The sequence below is a fragment of the Limanda limanda genome, chromosome 8 (assembly GCF_963576545.1).
Source record: "Limanda limanda chromosome 8, fLimLim1.1, whole genome shotgun sequence".
Taxonomy (NCBI): domain Eukaryota; kingdom Metazoa; phylum Chordata; class Actinopteri; order Pleuronectiformes; family Pleuronectidae; genus Limanda; species Limanda limanda.
The window spans coordinates 28,227,429-28,239,947 of NC_083643.1; the positions used below are offsets into that span (position 1 = coordinate 28,227,429).

General features: G+C 40.2%; 1 protein-coding gene across 1 annotated transcript in view; it reads right to left on the bottom strand.

Annotated features, from left to right (window-relative positions):
• Positions 1 to 7,184: 7,184 nt before the first annotated feature.
• glg1a (golgi glycoprotein 1a) overlaps positions 7,185 to 12,519 on the bottom strand; it is a 34,680-nt gene continuing 29,345 nt past the window's right edge. The window contains exons 19-25 of the mRNA XM_061075896.1: positions 12,205 to 12,328; positions 11,974 to 12,116; positions 11,567 to 11,668; positions 11,203 to 11,310; positions 10,725 to 10,845; positions 8,859 to 8,965; positions 7,185 to 7,716 (exon numbers count right to left, since the gene is read on the bottom strand). Of these exons, the coding sequence (XP_060931879.1) occupies positions 7,549 to 7,716; positions 8,859 to 8,965; positions 10,725 to 10,845; positions 11,203 to 11,310; positions 11,567 to 11,668; positions 11,974 to 12,116; positions 12,205 to 12,328 (873 nt within the window). The 3' untranslated portion in view covers positions 7,185 to 7,548. The remainder of the gene's footprint in view (positions 7,717 to 8,858; positions 8,966 to 10,724; positions 10,846 to 11,202; positions 11,311 to 11,566; positions 11,669 to 11,973; positions 12,117 to 12,204; positions 12,329 to 12,519) is intronic.

Below are 12,519 nucleotides of genomic sequence, written 5' to 3' on the forward strand. Positions count from 1 at the left end.
GATCTGACTGAAGTGGAAATTGCATCAGGGAGTTTTTAAGGGGATCCATAAATGTACATTTCAGTCTTCACACATCATCTTTTATCATATGATGTCTACGACTTTTACTGTATGTATCATTATTATGTTTTACTCTGATTGAGAATTTAATATTGTTTGTTGTAAATCCCTTTGTTACTGGTATTGAAATGTGCTATACAAATGAAGTTATTATATTATTATTATTATTATTAATATTCTTTCAGATGATAAATGCACAGTGATGAGAATCTGTGCTTTGCCTTGTTCTCCTTATTTTGCTAAAATGACCCTGTTCAACATGGTGTCACATGGATGTACATTTGGATGTTTTAAGGCATTTACATTGTTGTGTTCAACAGAAGCTGCGAGGTCGATGCGCTTCAGTCTGTCGGACTGAAGAATTTAACACGGATCTGTGAGACAGCCCCAAGCAGGCACAGACCAGACATACAGACACATGTGTTTACACTGAATGTCTGCAGACACCTTCTCACACGCATGTATGGCTGCATGGAGACCATACATACATATGGTATCTATATTTTTAGACAAATCCTATGAGAAAGAGCGAACCATACATGTCAGCATACAGAGACCACATCATATGAGTGATTCAATATTTGTAAAGGAGCGCAGCCAACATGAGCTAACAAGACACTAATCACATCACCTTCAGATGCCAGAGCATGAAAAAGAAAGGAAGCCAGAAACTCGTCCTGTTCACTCGTGCCAAACATATGATAACAGATATGTTATCAGATATTAACTGAATTAAAGATTAAATATATGTTGATGTGAAACTCAAATGTAAACTCAAATGTATTATATAAACATATATTCAGCTAATACATCAGAGAGATCACTATGCTCAGCAGAAGTAACATGAGACTCTTGACGTGGATGACAGAGTTTTCACTCAGTGTTTCATTATCCACCTCCACATCAGATGGTGTCCCATTGACCTGTAACTCCAGTAACCCCTACACTTCTTTTTTTGTCTGTAATACACTTTTGAAACAAATATTTAATCCAAATGAAGGACTTGGTTGCTGGACATCTGGATCTGAAGTTATTAGAGAAATAAGATGAAGAATCCGAATGTTAGCAGGAGCTAATCAAACCCACATTTTTACAGTTTTATTTACAACTACAAACTTGGCATGACATATTAACACTCTACAAGTTAAAACCCTTGTTGATCCTGGGACCATTGTTAGTTTCTGGTTTCAACACTAATTTCAACACACTCACAAAGACAATGTTTAGCCGGTGTAGTCTTCAAGATGCTCACAATGTAAGTTTAGCGTTTCAGCCATCATCCGGTACTTGTGCTAATAATTCATCTTCAGGAGAACATGGACATTTGAACAACAATGTATGGCAATCCATCTTAAAGTTGAGAATGACATGCACACACACAACCTTTATAAATAACCTCATGGTGGTGCCAGTGAAATATCCTTCATCCTCTGAGGACCATGAATGTCTGAACCAGATTTCATAGCAGTCTGTGAAAACATTGAAACAGTTTGAATCAAAGTGACTTACTGAAACTGTAACTGAAACGCAGCATCGGTCAACCCATTAGTTTCAGGTTTATATCTCTTTTAATTACAAAAAAAAGTTAGCAAATAACTGATTATGAAAACATATTTTTTCATTGTCTCATTTTCAATCGTCAAAGTATTACGAGATCATGTGAATTAAGGTTCTTATTGTGTTAAGCAAAATAAAATAATGAGCCAATGGTAATGATGATTCCCTTCAGGTCAAATGTTGAGTGCAGAATCGTTTTATTCCACAGTGTAACAAACCACAACAACCGGCTGCGGGGGGGAAGGAAGACAAAACACAAAAATAATTGTGGGCTGGAATGTGAAGTTCACTGTATGTAATTCAGTTATAACAGACACCTCCTTCAATTTATTCAGAGCAAATATTGTCTATGTTCATGTCTGACTTTCTATAATCAAACATCATTATAGACTAAGCTACAACAGGATTACAGTTATTGTCTGCATGTTGTTTTCCTGCTGCTGACAAGTAAAACAAACAAGAGCGGTAGCCTGATAATGACACTGATCACTGTCTCGGGGGATTTCTCTTTGGGAAACTGAATCTGTAGACAATATTTCAATCACTTCAAAAAACTGATATGTGAACAATGAGAGATCAGAAAGGCAACTTCATGCCCAAAACTCCATGTCAGCCATCCATCTCTGTGATGAGTTGAAAGGTTGTATGGCCTGGGGGACAAAATACTTTACTGAGCCTGTCCATTAATACAATGTCTCCAGGGGGAGCTGTTTAAAGTCAGTGTAGGTTTGGTCTGAAGTCTACAAATATAAAAAGTAAGAAAATTAGGTAAGAAAGCTTATCACCTCCCTGACCGCTGCATGAACCTGCAGTTATAGAGATGCATTGTGGGTAATGTAGGCATCAGCTTTGGACAAGGAAAAATACATTCTCTTTTTCTGCTTCAAGAACAGTGGATAGTGGATAGATAGAGACACACATCCTCCATGTTAACATGTGGGACAATAGCAAAAATTTCACATCAAATGTTTCCAAACTTGGGTTCTGTCATTGGAGGTAATTATTACATTGATGTATGTTTGAGTTTTCCTCTTTTTGCTAAGTTTAATTCATCATATGTTGTTCAGAAATCCGTCTGTGATGTCATGACTGAAAGTTGTGACCGACCTGTATCAGCAGGTGTACAGGCCTCACTTCCTGATTACTACTGTGCAGATTCTGGCTCCAAATGTAAGATATTTTTCCAGCTCAATTATGGCAGCGCTAATGATATGTTTTTTTGTATATATCATATTTTGTGATATAGCACAATTATGTTTTTATTTGTATTATTAGCCATTCTACTTGCAGTAAAAGTCTTTCATAACTGTACTGAGATGAGGGAAAACTGGCATTGCTATAAAAAATCCGACATTGTAAAAAACAAAATAAACACACAACACTGGCATTCCTCAATTTTCTCATTGTCAACAAAGACCAAAACCAAAGGATCTCCTAATATACAGTGCTGTGAAAAAGTATTTGCCCCCTTCCAGATTTTTTAGTTTATTGCATTTTTGCCACACTTAAATGATTCATATCATCAAACAAATTTGAATATTAGACAAAGATAGCCCGAGTTAATACAAAATGCAGTTTTTAAATGATGATTTTATTTATTAAGTGATAAAGTCTATCCAAACCTACTTGGCCCTCTGTGAAAAAGTAATTGCCCCCTAAACCTAATAACTGGTTGTTCCACCCTTGGTGGCAACAACTGCAATCTGATGTTTGCGATAACTGGCAAAGAGTCTTTCACATCGCTGTGGAGGAATTTTGGCCCACTCTTCTTTGCAGAATTATTTTAATTCAGAAACATTGGATGGATTTCGAGCATAAATGGCTTGTTTGAGGTCATGCCACAGCATCTCAATCGGATTTGAGTTTGGATTTTGTCTAGGCCACTCCAAAACCTTTATTTTGTATATTTTGAGCCATTCAGAGGTGGACTTGCTGGTGTGTTTTGGATCATTGTCCTGCTGCATAACCCAAGTGCGCTTGAGCTTGAGGTCACAAACTGATGGCCGGACATTCTCCTTCAGGATTTTCTGTTAGAGAGCAGATTTCATGGTTCCATCAATTATGGCAAGTCATCTAGGTCCTGAAGCTGCAAAGCAGCCTCAGACCATCACACTACCACCACCATGTTTGACTGTTGGTATGATGTTGAAATGCTGTGTTAGTTTTATGCCTGATGTAACGGGAGGCACACCTTCCAAAAAGTTGAACTTTTGTTTCGTCAGTCCACAGAATATTTGTCCAAAAGTCTTGGGGATCATCAAGATGTTTTTTGGCAAATGTGAGACGACCCTTTGTGATCTTTTTGGTCAGCAGTGGCTTTCGCCTTGGAACTCTCCCATGGATGCCATTTTTGCCCAGTGTCTTTCTTATTGTTGAATCATGAACACTGACCTTAACCAAGTCAGGTGAGGCCTGCAGTTCTTTGTATGTTGTTCTTGGGTCTCTTCTGACCTCCTGGATGAGTCTTCGATGTGCTCTTGGAGTTATTTGGTAGGCCGGCCACTCCTGGGAAGGTTCACCACTGTTCCAAGTCTTCTCCATTTGTGGAAAATGGCTCTCACCGTGGTTCACTAAAGTCCCAAAGCCTTAGAAATGGCTTTGTAACCCTTTCGAGACTGATACATGTCAATTACTTTGTTTCTCGTTTTTTTTTAAATTTCTTTAGATCGCGGCATGATGTGTTGCTTTTTGAGATCTTTTAGCCTACTTCACTTTGTCAGACAGGTTCTATCAAAGTGATTTCTTGATTCAACAGGTCTGGCAGTAATCAGGCCTGGGTGTGGCTAGTGATCTTGAACTCAGCTATCCAAAAAATTTGCTTAATCACAGTTCATTCAGGATTTATCAAGAGGGGGCAATTACTTTTTCACAGAGGGCCAGGTAGGTTTGTATAGCTTTTTCCCTTAATAAATGAAATCATTTAAAAACTGCATTTTGTATTTACTCGGGTTATCTTTGTCTAATATTAAAATTTGTTTGATGATCTGAAACATTTAAGTGTGACAAATATGCAAATAAATAAGAAACCCGGAAGTGGGCAAATACTTTTTCACAGCACTACATGTACTATTATTTATCTTCCGTGTTAAGCTTTCAGCTCATTAAAATGGTCATTAACAGTGAGCAGCTGTCGCTGTAGCTTTTAATCAAACAAAATAATATTGTAAGGGAGTATTTTCAGAGGTGGATTAATACACATTTGGTAGGTTAGTGTGTCAAGTTTTCGGTTTTAATAATTAATACACACGTGCGCACAATACTTCTCATTGAAATAAAATGAAATAAACACACACGACAGTGGAATAGAAACCTTGCAGACTTTATTATTATTAACAAACTTTCCAATTTTCATCTGTACAGAACAAAAAATGTGTACAGGGAGAAAATAAATCAGATGACTGAGGAGCTCCACGGATTCAGACACAAAATATTGTTTACAAAAACATCTTTATCATCACAAACTTTAAATCAAACGTTTTGGTCGCCATCACCTGGGACAACTAAAACCGCAAGGAATCGACTGGAGATCACGCAGCATTCTGTCTGAAATCTGTGGGCAACACACACACACACACACACACACCATCCATCAAACACCAACACACACTCACAGGCCCACATGCGTCTCTGCTGGGTGCCTCAGGGGCTTCTGGGATGTTCTGTACAGTGGGATCCCTCAGCGGGACGGGGAGTAGGCACGCTTTGATAAAACGGATGTCAAATGGGGGATAAAAAAAACAACGCAAAGGCAGTTAAATGAATCAGAGCGTCTCACTTTCAAGCAGGGAGGGCAGCGCTCACCTCACCAAGCTGCAACAACTAGAGACGAAAAAAAAATCAACAGTTCAGCCTAACTGCAAGGTGCGTAGTTTACAGTTTGTCACGCAATACAGTGCACACGAGTGCACATGACAAGCTCGAGCTGGGAGAGGACACATTCCCCTCTGGTGGTTTTACAGTCGGCAAAGTCGCTGACAGTGAAACCTCGACTGCCTTCTTCCTCCAACATTAACCTTCAAATTTCCAAATGATGCATCAAATACACATCCAAACAGCCAATGAATTAAATGACTCAGAATTACAATGCTAAATATCACACAGTTGTCTGCTTTGCTTGAACGCCTCAAACTTGACCATTGCATTTTCTATTATTATGTGAATCAGCCCAGTTGTTTTGTTTCGTACAGAGTTAAATCAACATCTTTTACATGATCTGAACAATATGTAACAGTTTAATCAAACTTCCTGTTTGGTCTTTATGTCCAAATCACTGATCGGTTTTAATATTCAAGCAGCAGTGGTCATTCCCAAAGTATCATCACATTCAAGACATCCATGTAACGACCGGATTTGTCTTTTTCAGTCACAAGCTCAGATTATAGTGAGCCTCACTGATCAACAGTCACTGAGTCTTCTGGACACTGTGACAACTCTGCTGACCAAAGAGGCGTTTGCTGCCCCCTGTGGGAAAGAAATATCAGTATGCTGGAGTAAGTTGAAACCTTGAGGACGCAGAAACCTTCACCCCCCTCCCTCCCACACTTGCTCGCTGGAGAAAAGGCAGCCAGAGAACATTCAAATCTTTAAAAAAAAGTTTGTCCATTAGTAAACAAATAAATAAGGCTATGACAAAACAATATATATATATATATTTATAGATATAAAAAAAGAACTAAGAATGTGCTATGATTCCAGTATCATCTTTACACAAAATGTTCACATCTCCATGTAATGTAAAGTATTTTTTTTCTTTCTTTCTCTTTTTTTCCCTGCATTGATCTCAGCTTCTCTGTGCCAACCAGCGTGACACCGACAGCCACTCTGCGAGTCATGAGTGGGGGAGAGGGTGGAGAGACAGCCAGTCTTTCCAATATGTCTGCTTCAACCAGTTCAGATTCAGACAGGGATCACTATTTATCCGGTGGCGTGATGGGACGAGGCCAGAACTTCCCAAGCAGCTGCTACAACGGTGACATCAGCTAAACTGGGAGCAGCAGCTGGATGTGGTGCGCTACAGCACAGATTATGCTTTAAAAAAAATATATATATATTATGACTGCATCAAAGGTCAGCCGAGGTTGCCAGGTCTGCTGTTTCAAATTAAAAAAAAGAAAGAAACGTAACCACATGCCATCCCTGTTGTAGGGCCGCTTTGGGCAAGCTGGCTCCCACCCCCCTTTTTTCTCCTCTTTGTGGCTCGGTGGAGGGCTGGCTGGTTGGCACCAGCTGCCTGGCAGTCCCATGGCAATAAATTCTAGCACATCATCCAAAAAAAAATTCAAATTGATATATACAGAGCCAAACAATCCCAAAAACCTTTAAGCAGGAGGACAAACTAAAAGAATGTGGTTGTTCAAAGACAGTTTGCATTACACAAACTCACAAACCTGCACCCACACATACAGACTCTCACACACACACATACACTGTAGTCTCTATACATGAGCATTTCCCATCCCACTTTCTACACATTTACACTTTACATTTTCATCCACATCCCCTCCCCTAAAGTTTCACCTTTGACCCCGTATCCTTAAACCCCAGACTACCTCCTCCCCCTCCCTCTCCTAACCCCACCCCTCCCACCATGGTAATGGGGACAGGGGGAGGAAGACAAAAAAAATAGTCAAGTAATACTGCATCTACATCGGGTGAGCGCATTTAAAACAGCAGGATGACCCAGCGCTCTGTATTGAAAAAGATCTGAAGAATAATCCATATGGATGTGGTCTTTCACTTTCATTTGCGAGACTGTCATGATGTCACTCAAGAAGAGCAGGAAGTGAGTTGAAATGAAACAGGGGTGCAAAATGGAGAAGCAGATGGAGTATCTGTGGCTGTCAGGGGGGTTAAATGATGGGGAGGGGTGGTCCTATTTCAGCTGTGGTCGTTTCTCCTGTGGGTGTGTCCAGACCCCAGAGTTGGCGTGGTCTACCTGTCCTTCAGCTCCTGAGTGACACGCTTAGTGAATCGGCCGCAGAGCAGCCCCATCAGGAAGAGCAGTGCAACACCTGCACCAGTCACAGTCAGGATGTAGTTCTTGGACGGTGATGTCATGACCTGCATGGCCAGGTCTGAGAAACCCTCAGCGGGAGCCACCTGGCGGATCATATGGACAAGACAGCGCAGTCATGTCATACTCTCTTTTACAGAAATAATGTTTTCATACAAAGCCCCTCAATACTACCTGTAGTTTCTCACACATACAAAATAATAACTATAAACGGAAAATTCAAGATTTGTAAAGTTAAAACTCTGGAGGAAATGCTCAGTTATTTTCCTGGTGGCTTTACAATATTCAAGGAAAAAAGAAAGTGTCGTGTTGACGAAATAGCACTCAGGATTTTTTTCAGGTAAACATGGAGAAAGTTTGGAGCTTGTATAACTGGGGAACAGGAAATGCTTTGCCTTATCTCTGCCACTGAGGAAACTAAAAGACCCAATTTTCAAACAAAAACTTTCAGTAAAAAAAATCTAAATAAAATGTCCCCCTAAAGCGATGTTTTAAAACAACTTTACAATTAAATACCATTTTAACCAGCTTCTCTACAGCTTATTACATACCGTTGAAATCGTTTAACCTCAATTATGTATTTAATTATTTAGATTTCTATTTGAATGTTCTTTCTCGCCTGTTTGTTTGTATCATAATAGCACTGCTTCATTTATCCCCGATAATTGTCACTGCACTACATTGTAAATCTGGTGGACATGGACTTCAAGGGAACAAAAGGGGATGTAAGAGAGTGGGGAAAAGTGGGGTACTTCTCATAACTAATATTTTGATTAACGCAGCTGTACTATATTGTATATTGCGTCTCAATATATGCTGTACACAGATATACAGTTTATCTAATGAAAAAAAATAATGAAGGTTTGTGCAGCTTGATAAATCAATTTCAAAATGTTTGTTTTGTTCACTTTGCTTCAAAAAACAAAATCTAAGACTTTCTACAGCTAATTCTATCAAGCAATTTCAGAAACAATGCACCTTGAGAGTGAGGTTAATGAAGCAGAATGATTTCGACAAACCCTCTGCTGGATTGATATGTAGATACTGTTACTTAAGTTTGTCTCCACTGACTTGAGAAAACTAACAGCAGAGCTCCTGTTTTTGTAGTTATTTTGTGTTGTGGTGTGAGAAGCTCAGAGTTTCTCCTGCTCGGTCACATTACCAGCGCCTGTGTTTTCAGTGTGTGGACGGTTTCGCTGACAGTGCGAGGAAGCCGGGGGTCACGTACCTTGGCGGCGTAGCTCCACATGTCTATGCGATCCTGAAGTCTCTTCTTGCATTCTGGCTGCAGACGAATGCGTTTGTCCTGCAGCGACTCCATGAGACAAGACATCTCTGACGAAACAAACCCAACATTACCAACATTAATGTGTTATCTTGGCTTCCTGTTAAATCTAGAATAGAATTTAAAATTCTCCTCCTCACCTTCAAGGCCCTTAATGATATGGCACCTCCTTACCTTAAAGAGATGTTAGTTCCATATCAACCTACTAGAGCACTCCGATCCCAGAACTCAGGTTTACTTGTTGTCCCTAAAGTCTCTAAAAGTAGAGTAGGAGCCAGAGCTTTTAGCCATCAAGCCCCACTCCTGTGGAATAATCTCTCACTTTCAGTAAGGGAAGCAGACACGCTCTGTTCGTTTAAAAGTAGACTCAAAACCTTCCTTTTTGATAAAGCTTATAGTTAGAACTAATTAGTGCGATGTTCCAAAATTGATTAAATGGCAAAAACCCCTGATGATGCTAAGACGCACAGGGAATTTATGACACAAGACACACGGAGCTTCTCTTTCCTGCTTCTCCTTCCTTTTCTCCATATTTATCACATCAAGATAATTCTTATCTGATCAGTACATGTTACTAACTTGACCCCTTTCCCGGAGTTTCTGTGCCTTAGCGCCCGCGGATGCAGGGCCACAGCTGTGGCCGCACCATGGATTATGATTGTGGATCGCGCGTCAGAGGTCGCAATGGTGGATCCAGTTCAGTGGATTCTGTATCGTGCCAGCTGATCGTCGTTGTAATGGAGGATCCTTTGTCGCGTTGGCATCGGATGATGAGGGACCACGACCGAGGCGGCAGCTGATAATGGATTCTAACAGACGGCGGTGGACAATGACTGTGGATTATAGTGGATCCCATCCTGATGCTGGATCGTGGTCTTGCTGGCTGCTGGCCAGAGACTGTGATTGCAGCGGGACTGCCTGACACATAGTATTGAAAAATGTTTACCCTCATCGATGCTGCTAAAAATCCTGATGATGTTTTCTTACACCTGACATCTATTGCACTTCTGTCCGTCCTGAGAGAGGGATCCCTCACATGTGGCTCTCTCTGAGGTTTCTACATATTTTTACCTGTGAAAAGGGTTTTTAGTAGTTTTTCCTTACTCTTGTTGAGGGTTAAGGACAGAGGATGTCACACAATGTTAAAGCCCTATGAGACGAATTGTTATTTGTGAATGTGGGCTATACAAATAAAACTTGATTGATTGATTGACTTGTAGCTGCATTGTATGAGCTTAAATGATTTAGAGTGTATGGTTACAAACCACTCAGTCTTTACTTTTTGAAATTGTTTCAAGTGTAATTATATATAATTAAACTTGTGGCAGCTTCTGGTAACAGAGTGGTTAACATGCAAACCATGTAACTGCAACATCCCTGGTACAGTTTCAGCTTGGGCCTTTGTTGCTTCCTCATCTTTCCCCTGCATCTCCTGTTTCTGTCTCCCCTATGACTACCAAATATGGCATTATGGAATATGGTCCTCAGAACGTTTAAAAGTTTTTCTTTTAAACTACTTTTATATTGTTTGGAGGTTTTTAGGAGTTTTACGTTTATACTTGTGCCTTTATTTTGCAGGTTCTTATTCCCTGTAATTCAGAATTGGCTATTTAGGATAGGAGCACTCTAAATTACATGGATCCATTACTTGTCCCTGAAATAATATCAAGTATTAAAAGGAGACTTTTTGTGGGTCATTAATCTAGATCTTTTATCACCAGAACCTTCACTACTAGTAATAAAATGGTAACTTTATATTTTTCGTGTGTCTACGTCACAGCGGAGGTGTTTGGTAGTTTGTGAACTCACGGCGCCCCCTGCCAGGTGGGATGGCGGCACAGTGGTGCTTGATGTCCAGAGCGCAGGCTGTGTGGAGGACAGGGTCCACGAAGATGTCCGCTTTACTTTCCTTCAGCATGTTCAACACCTCCTGCAGGACGATGAGGGAGGCAGAGAATAAGAGGGGAAGGAAGACAATGAGGACAAAAATATTTTTGGAAAGGCCAAGGATGATGAAGATGTGGAGGAGGAAATGGAAGGTCAGCAGGAAAAAGCAGCATGTGGTAAATGAGGAGTAAGAAAGAGGAAAAGAAAAATATTACATATGTTAGAATTATAATCCAGAGGTAAAAAATTGTAAAATGTTTGTCCTCTTATTCTATATAAAGCTGAAATGTGGAATTGTTTTTAAATATAACAAATCAGCATCTGTGCTGGCTGTACGTCATGTTGCCGGGGTTAACGTTTCTGCTCAGTACTCAGTGATGGCAGCAGTGGGTTGCTTTACCTTCTTACATGGGTCCTGTTTGATCTTTAGTAGGTTGACCTTGAGACACTCCTCCACCTGTCCCGTCTGCTCCTGAGCTGCCGCCTCCTCCGGACACAGACTGGAGATCTACACACCAGATGACATCTTGTCATTGTTTTCACATTGGTGCCATTGTTTGTATGAATTTCTATTTTAACTCAACATTTTGTTGTCAAAATGATGTGTATGACCAGTAGCACAGCCTTTAAGTGTGCATGAAAGAAATGAAAGCCTTTATTTTTTTATTTAATTTTATCATTTTGAATAATCAAATTACAATAACATACGCTCAGGATTTTCAGCGTTTTCACAGTGTGTTGTTTGAAAGCAGAAATGTATAAACCTCCTGTGTGCAATGGATCTGCAGCTGAAGGTCCAGTCTGTAGTCCAGCGCTGACTCCTGCAGGATGACCCTGATCTGATCCTCACAGTCTGTAGACAAACGCTGCCACAACACACAAATACAGGCATGAATACGTTTGTGGTAAATATCACTGGAAGAATTAATAATAGAGCCTTGAGATTTGAGGCCTTAGGGGATATTTTCCCCCTGTAAAGAGCTTTGAGTGGTCATCATCAGACTAGAAAAGCGCTTTATAAATACAAAACCATTTAATTCATGTCAACATAAACCATTTTACTGTTGGTTTTACAAAATATCACCATACAAACTACAATTCAAAAAACAACCCGCACAACAGTCCTAATGTTTGTATAGTTTATAGAGAGTTTGAGAGTTGTGATTCTGACCTGGTCGGCATATTTGAGTTTGAGGCAGGAGATGACCTGACCCTCCAGCTCGCTGTCTGCAGTTGCTTTGTTCAGGATGGGCTGACAGAACTTTGGGATGTCGGCTTTACAGGCTTTCCTCAGCACCGGGTTCAGCCTGTAGTCTGGACAGGGAAATACACAAAGAAAAAGTCAGCAGTCCTACTTGTGGTCCTGATGATGCTGAGAGAAAAGACGTGTGAGATTGTTTACCTGTGTTCTGGGTGATCTGTCTCTTCGTGATCATCTGTTTACATTTAGGATCCATGAGCTCACTGTTCTTGTTCTGTTTCAGACACTGAAGAACGTTCTTCCCCTCTGACTCTGTACAGAACCGCTGAAAAAAAAAAAAAGAAAAAACACACATGTTACAAACATAAAAACAAACATAATAGCCCCAAAAATAGTCAGGTGACACATGCAGTTTGATGGAATGTTTACAAATATATGCAGCTCACCCAAATTTACATGTGTTAACTGGGAAGTGACAAATTACCAGCAGCAGATGGGGTATCACAGGTCCATCAT